Source organism: Morus notabilis, unplaced genomic scaffold (assembly GCF_000414095.1).
Source record: "Morus notabilis unplaced genomic scaffold, ASM41409v2 Scaffold45, whole genome shotgun sequence".
NCBI lineage: Eukaryota > Viridiplantae > Streptophyta > Magnoliopsida > Rosales > Moraceae > Morus > Morus notabilis.
The window spans coordinates 1,575,724-1,584,252 of record NW_010366164.1 but is presented as its reverse complement, the minus strand read 5'-3'; the positions used below and the strand labels follow the sequence as shown (position 1 = coordinate 1,584,252).

Here is an 8,529-nt window from a genome sequence, read left to right as displayed (position 1 = left end):
TCTTCCTCAAAAGGTCGCCGTAATACACCCCTCTATGCTTCAACCCATCCTTCTCCGCCACGCAAACAAGAACTCTCCCACACCCCAGCTTTCCCAAATTCGGATCCTTCTCCGGGTTCAAAAACGGGTCGTCCAACCCGCTCGACCCGGGGCACGCAAACAACCACAGCGCCTTCACGAGCGGCCCGATCCCGCCGCCGTCAGCCTCCGAGCTGATCGGGGTTTCACCCCAGAAGTACGGGTGCACCAGCACAATCCCCTTCAGCTCCACTCCTACTCCTCCGCCTAAGCCTTTCTCCACGCCGAATTTCAGCGCCACGTAGTGCGCGATGTTCGCCCCCGCGCTATCCCCGGCGAGGTACACGCGCCGGCGATCGGAGAGTGAGCTGGGGAGCGATTCCTCGGAATCGGGGGAAGCGATCCACTTGAAGGCGGACCAGGAGTCGTCATAGGCGGCGGGGACAGGGTGTTCGGGGGCGAGGCGGTAGTCGACGGAGAGGACGACGACGTTGGCTTTGGCAGCGAGGGCGTTGAGGTAGTTTTGGTAGGTCGGGGAGGCGGCGGTTTCGATGAGGAAGCCGCCGCCGTGGAAGTAGACGAGGAGGGGGAGGCTTTGGTTGGAATTTTTGGCGGCCGGGGGAACGTAGAGGCGGGCGGAGAGGCCGGTTTCGGGGGAGATTACGACGTCGTTTGATTGGACGCCGGTGTCGGGATCGAGGGAAGGGGGCACGGTGTCGGTGCCGCGGAGGCGCTCGACTCGTCCGTCTTTGTAGACTTTAATGAGGGGAGATAAGTCGACGGCTACTTCGTTGCTCATGTTTGTGGTGGAACTTGGAAGAGCAAGTCCTGATGTCTATTATTGAAAAAAATCTTGAAAGTCTTTATAGGCTGTTAGGTGTATTAGCTGCTCATAAATAGGGTTGTACATGAGTTGAATTGGCGCGGAATATGCTTTTTTTTATCCCATCTTAAAAAGTATGGATTATACATATTTAGTCTCAATAATATTAAAAAAATTTTATAATCTAATGATGTTTAGGTTAGATTGGGGCAGGACAGAGTGAGTTGGGTAATCGGGTTCAATATTCAAAGAATTAAAGTTTAATCTAACATTCAAAGTTCATTATCAAATAAAAATAATAACTCTAGCATTCAAAGTTCATCATCAAATAATACTGATCTTTAAACATAACGCAAACATTTAAAGTTCATTATCAAATAAAAATAATATTAATCAGTCTATCATCAAACATATAACAATTGAAAGTTCAATCTAATATCAAACATGAAGCAGCAAGGGTCAGAATTTAGAGGACATGGCCTAAGCATGGGTTGGGTTGGGATTTGTGGACTATTATAGATTAAACCCAAAAACCGTCCCAAACACCTCGGATCAGATATTTAGTGGGCCGAAAAGTAAAAAATAATGCTACAAATTATCTTTTTCGAATTGAATTAAAATGGGATAAATTGAGTTTACAAGTTGGTTATGAACAGCTCTATTAATAAAAGAGTAAATAAAGGACTAATAGAATAGGATCATGTCCTCTATGGTCATTTTCCAATATAAAAAAATATAAAAAAATTACAGTTCATTGAGTTTTTTAATATAAGGGATTTGGTTCACGTCGTTAATATCAGGTTACATTAAATAAATATTTCAACCCATGTGATGCTTTCAGTCATACGATATTTCAATTAATACGTGTAAATAGGACATAATAATAGGACATGAGAGTTGAATCTTTTCATAAGTATGAAATTGAAACATATTAATTTTTTTAATATTTAATGAAGAATAAATTATGTGTGACTTATTATAATAACTTTCACGCTTATATTATAAAATTACACAAAAAATTACTAAAATAATTTTAATTTTAATTATTTATAAAATGTTTTCAATTTTTTGTTATTTTTTAATATGATTAATGAGATTATCTTATATGTTTAAATGGCTCACTAATAGTACCGCGGGAAAACAATAACGTTTAATTGAAATAAAGATAAATGAAGAAGCGATGTAAGTTTGGAGAAAGAAGAATGAAATACATATGAATCGAAAAAGAAACTCAATAAAAATTAGAGTGGGGAGTTTAAGGGGACGTTTTTTTTCTATATTCGTCTCTGATTTTGAATCATGATTCATGATTTTCTACAGTATTTTCTCTCATAAAAAATACACATAAAACAAAAATAATTTTGAATACATAAATCAAACGTCCTCTAAGTTAAACGACAGAGTTATAGTAGAATTGGAAGAATAAATTAAGTCTTACGGTCGGAAAAAAAATGAAGAAGATCTACGATCAAGATTGACTCACAAAAGATTCCTACTAGAATTGCAGCCTACAAATAATGGAAAAGACAAGAGTTGCGGGGAGTTTTTCCAATTCTAGAGATTCTGGCAAATTGCCTCCAAAAAATAAGTTAGAGAGCATACCAAAACTCATTGTAATTTCTTTGAGAGAATTATTAAATTTATCATTAAGAGTGTATGAGTCTTGACTTTTATTTTTGATAAAATACCCTTTTAATTAATATTATTATTTGACTAAATGAAATTAATCAAGAGTAAAGAGTAAAAATTTAAACTCATATACTTTAAGAAGTATTTATCTCTTTTCTTAATTTCTTTAGAATTTAGAGTCTCTGACAATATACATAATTGGAAATTGTCTTTTGTAGTTGGTTTGGAATTAGATTAGAAAATAGCTCCAACAAGGACACTAACATTTGTTTACAATGATAAAAGATAACTTACACCTCACCTGCAATGGCATTAGCATTTATCGTGATCATAATTGGTTAGAGAGAGGTCAATGTAGTTAGTGCAACTGATAATTTTTTTCTACATTATGCAACGAGACTTTACTAGCTGATCAATACATGATTTGACAATTAAAAAACAAACATGATTTGTCCCATGGTCCGTGGACAGCAATGGTGAAATTCTTCTTTTTTTTTTTAATTTTTTTTAAAGAAAAATCTATGTTGCCCTTTTTGTTTAACTTTATATGTCTTGAATTTTTCTTATGAATTATCAAACTTGCAATAATATTTATTGTTGAGGTGGTGCATAGTCCATAATTTTTTATATTTAATGAAAGGATAGCTAAAATCTTTTGTATATGAAAACTAACACTACAAGAAAAAGGGGTTTTTGCGCATGTCGTTGCAAATAAAGTTTTTTACGACGACACGTCGTCGCAAATAATTCGTCACAAATAAATTATTTGTGACGACATAGTGTCGTCACAAATGTATTTGCGACGACAATCGTCGCTAATACGTTGTCACAAATTTCTCGTGATATGATCCATTTTTGCGACGACATTTCAAATTGTCGTCGCAAATAATCTTTTTATTTTGCGACGACAAGTCTAAAAAAGTCGTCGCAAAAAAACTGAAATTAATTTTTTTATAATTTTAAAAAAATGGCAATTAATTAAATTTTAATATTTTTAATTAAGCATTATTATGTTACATACTGAATAGAATTTATTAAGATACATTAAAAGTGAAATATAAATTACTCTTTATTAACAACAACAGACATAACAATTTATTAATGTGTTTAATTAATTTTAATTTTACTCTTTATTAACACAATTAAATTTTATTCATTAAAGTTTGTTAATGCACTTATTAAAATTCTCGTTTTATAACTAAATTTTTGCAGCATAACGACTTATTTTTCTTATGATCTAAAAATCTAAACCTGCAGAAAAACAACTTTAAAAGATTTCGGCACACCATAGCTGCAAGATATGCCACCCAGAACAAGAATCACAAACATATACTAAAGTTCAACAATATAAGAAAATCATAGTTCAAATATCAAAATCATAATCCCGAATTCATACAACCAAAAACTACAACAATTTTAAACTAAAAGTACAATAAATAAAACAAAGTTCAAACCCACTAGCGGGATTACGTCGGAGGAACCGGGCAAACATCGACGAAAGCAAAAAATCAAACGCCTACATCAAATTGAAACATCGAACATAATTTTCAAACACCGAAATTAACATTTTATTAACATCTAGAGTAACATATATACACAATTCTTGATTAATCAATGCAAGTTTAAATTTTCACATTCTCAGAACCATAAAAATGACTAAACTCGAACAAAATTCCCAAACAAAATCCCCAATATTCAACTCCTAGAGCATCAAAATTCTCGTAACTCAATCCAAGCACATACTCGATAAGCAAAACAAGAGCAATAAAATTTTCTCGGACATGCACGATTCTTCTTCCATTTTCCATTTTCTTCTTCCATTTTCTCGGCAACCAAACAAAATTTACAAAAAGAAAAAAAAATGAGAAAACCTAAACCTGTCAGAGTATGTTAGCCTCTTCGAAGTCTTGGCGGGGGCGGGGCGGCAGGAGCGGCAGTGACGGCGGCGGCCAGAGAAAGGAAGAAGAGAGAGAGAGAAGATGGCCGACGGCGGCGGCGACGGGAAGAGGAGGCAGAGAGAGAGAGAGATTTGGCATGGGAAAATGAAGAAGAAGAAGATATGGTACATTAGATCAGACTTATTTGCGATGATAATATCATCGCAAATAAATTTAAAATGTCGTCGCAAATACGTCACAGTTGGCAATTAGTTGTGACGACATTATGTCATCACAAATAATTTTTCAGTCGTCGCAAATAATCATTTTCCCGTGTTTATTTTTAGTAAAATCTTAAAAAGATTATTTGGAATGACAAAGAGAAAATATCGTCAAAAATAACATGAAATTATTTGCGATGACATTTGTTGTCACAAATATCTTATTATTTGCGACAACTTGTCGTCGCAAAAATGGATTACCTTGGCGGCAAAAATCCGCCCCATTGAAATTTGCGCTCCAAAATTATTTACGACGACATTTAAGTTATGAGCGATGACATGGTTATTTTATTTAACGGTGAGTAATTGCGACGACATGTCGTCGCAAATATTGTATTATTTGCGACAATATTTGTCGTCGCAAAAAATGTCATCGCAAATGGCCTTTATTGTTGTAGTATATATGATCTCCTTTGGTTTGCGTCCTGAAAATGGTATATGTCGATGTCTTTGTGTGATTTTCAAACATCAACTTTGGGTGGTCGATCTTATCCTTCTCCGTCGTCTTCTGCTTATTCCATTGGTGGTGAGCTTTGAGGGTTGTCCTGTAGAAGACACTCTGACGCTTAAGTCATAAGAGTATCCAAAGGATCTGAAAGGAAAGGAAAAGACAAAGAAGGAATAGAAGAATGTCTCTATCCAATTCTCTAAGGATCGACCGCTTTCTCACTCTTATCCTTTTCTATTTTTATGATGTTTGCCATGATCAGATGAACATTCCTAGTCCCCTCTGATCATGGCACGTCATCATTCCTTTCCCAATAGGTTCTCCCCATATATTTCTTCCCTATAAAGTCTTTAGAAGTTTCTCCCTTCAGGAAAGGGTCATTTTCCATTCTGTTATTTACTTTACACATTTCTTGCTCGGGTTGGATGCATTAATTAGTGAGTGGTGTGATGTGTGTCACTGTACGGAGATTCTCTTTCTGACACAAGTCATCCTCACCACTCGCTCAGTCTCGGTCCATCTTGGTCTCCCTCTGCTGGAGTCATATGTCGACTTAGGTCTCCGTCCCAATCTCACTACTTAATTGAGGCCATCCCCTTCCTCGATTGAGATAGGTTTCGATCTAAGGTTTGCTCAATGGATTGGTATAGATCTCGGTTTTCTGTTTTCAGTCGGCTCATGACATGTGTCGTGATCTTAGTGGTCCTTAGGAAAAGCTCCCAAAATGATGTAATATATATATATATATATATATATATATATGTTGTAAAAATAGCTTGTTATTGACATTTTTCCCAAAACTATTTTTGGTTTTTTTTTTGGGGTTTCCATTTATATAAAATGAATCACACCAGTTAGCTGAGTGTAATGACCTCAAGAATTAAACAGGTTCAATTATGCTAATTGTGATTTATTAGTGTGTCTAATTTAATTTTCTTAATTAATCAAGAAAATTTAAATTACTTTTAGTAATAATAATTCCGCCCCGGAAGTATGTGGGAATACATACTTCCACTCTTTTCTTTTAACTACCTTTTAATATTATCTTTTACTTTTATTTTATTTTCTTTCTTTTTCCTTATTTCTCTCTCTCTTCTCTCGCCACTCTTACTCCCTCTTTCTCAGACTCCTTCAGCTCTGTTTGTCTCCCTCTCTCCCACGTTCCTCTCTCACACTCTCAGAGCTCTCATCTCTCTCTCCCTCTCTTTCTCTCAAAGTTTTCCCTCTTTCCCTCTCTCCAAGAAGTTTTGAATCGCATCTAAACCAAAACGAGGATTTCTAAGAAGTTTTCAACCTTAAAGCAAAGATCAAGATAAATATTTGAAAACCCACTCTTGATCTTCGACTTTCTCTTGATGATCTAGTTCTTGGTTTGGATTTTGATGAATTTTGATTTAAGTTTGATTTAGATTTGATTTTGAATGGATTTGAATGGGTTTTGATGAAATCGTAATGAATTTTGGGGGTTTTTGATTCATTGGACTCTATTTGTTGATTGGAACTTGGTTTTGTTGATTTCCCATGAGATGATCTCGAAATCGAACCTAAAAATGTAAGATTTAGCCTTAGACCCCACGGATCAGCCATTTTTCTTGGCTAGTCCGCTCCCCACCAGTCGCCCAGGGCAGTTGACCGGTCATCACTCCACCGGCCGACTGGCGGAGTTACACTCCTCTATCACTAGTCGACTGGTGCACACTAAATCCGACTTGAAACAGATCAAAAATCATGTTTTGACCCTGAAACTCAATGTAGAACCAACCTAACTTCATTTGAGAACTTAAAGTGAGTGGATTAGCCACATTAATCCTTGTCTCCATTCCATTTCTATTGACTGAAGTCTAATTCTCAAAGGATCATGATTTGAATTAAAAATTGTTCATAAACTTTGAATTTGAGTAAATGCACACTAGTATGACACAATTGTATATAATTAAACTAGATTGTTTAGAGGAAAGGATTAAACTCTAAACCGTTAGTTTTGAAAATGAAACTAGCGGCACGATTGGATTTGGAGTTTCAAAGACAAGTGGAGCTAGGACTACGTGAAGTTATTCGTGGAATTACTATCCGAGAGGTAGGATATCCTTGTCCATATCCTTGTTAACCTTGTTTTAAAGTGTTTTGGCCTATGTAAATGTATTTACTGACAAGACATGTTTGATAAAGAAAGTATTTTAAAACAATAACTTGATTACTGCTATTGATCTCATAATGAACTGATTTAAAGTTTTAATGGATATTTTCTTAAGATAAGATATCTTGTGAATTGGTAAGCCCGTTGATGGCCTAGATAGGATATGAAGATTGTATCCTTATGGACAAGACCCGAAACCCGTACGGGCCACTATAGTGGTGTTTGGCCTTGCATTGGTCATAAGTAATTTAATTACTTAAATTACTTGCTGGTTGCCTGTAATCTGGAATTTTAGTTTATTTTCCTTTTCAGAAAAAAGTTGTTTGGTTCTGACTAATTCATTCGGGCCTGTACTTTCATTTATTTATTCAGTTTTATAAAATTATATCCTACTGGACCTTTCGCTCACTTTTCTTTGTTCTAAATGTAATTTAACCCCTCCCAGGTGACACTAGAAGTAACACAGAATAGGTGATGAATTCCATTCAAGGAGAGAGGAAGTGGTGAAGTGTGTCTTTCATTGTCATATTCATTTAAGACATGTATGAATTTTCTGGATTGTAAACCTTAAATTCTACTAGACTGTGGTTGATGTCAGTTATTTACATTTCTATATTTAGTTATGTATGCACAAGTGTAAACCCTGTGGATGCCAGAGGCTGACTTTTGATATTGATTTTAATAGTGATTGTGATTTTTGTAAAGTTCACCTCACTCTTTCTAAAACCTAATTTCCTTAAATTAGTGGGGTTTGTTTGGAAATTTCTATATATATTATATTTGACTTTAACTTTTACTTAATTACTTTCTTAAACCCTGTTTAATTTCTAAATAAGTTGTTTGGAGGCGTGACAGAGTTTCATCATATTCATATTCTCAAATGCACAACTGTTAAAAGAGAGAATAATGTGAAAGTTATGACGTTTATCCTTTTCTGTTTTCACAAAAGATTTAGAGCATTTTGATAATCATATTTTCTTAAATTAAAAGAAAAAAAAACCGACCCAACAAGTTTTCTTCGTGACGTTTTTTTTCTCAAATCATAATTGCCTAAAATTTAAGGTGATGTTTAATATATAAATTCTGATGTAGTGTAAATCTATAATTTTAATTTTACTATCGTATTTTTTCTATTAAAAACATTAAATTTTAAAAATCATAATTAAGAATTTTTAAACTATGATTTGAATCCGCGCATCAAATGGACCCTAAATTCTTATAGAGTGACCTCTATGTGCTGCCGTTGTTGGATAGTGACATAAAAGTTTCTTACCTCAGCGATGACGACCTAAGTCCTCAGCGATGACAAATTAAGG

The 8,529-nt window shown here is 35.1% G+C and overlaps 1 protein-coding gene across 1 annotated transcript in view; it reads right to left on the bottom strand.

The window, feature by feature from the left end:
- LOC112093834 (probable carboxylesterase 12) overlaps positions 1-920 on the bottom strand; it is a 1,589-nt gene extending 669 nt beyond the window's left edge. Inside the window, 1 exon segment of the mRNA XM_024173135.1 lies at positions 2-920. Within this exon segment, the coding sequence (XP_024028903.1) occupies positions 2-817 (816 nt within the window). The 5' untranslated portion in view covers positions 818-920.
- Between the last annotated feature and the right edge of the window lie 7,609 nt (positions 921-8,529).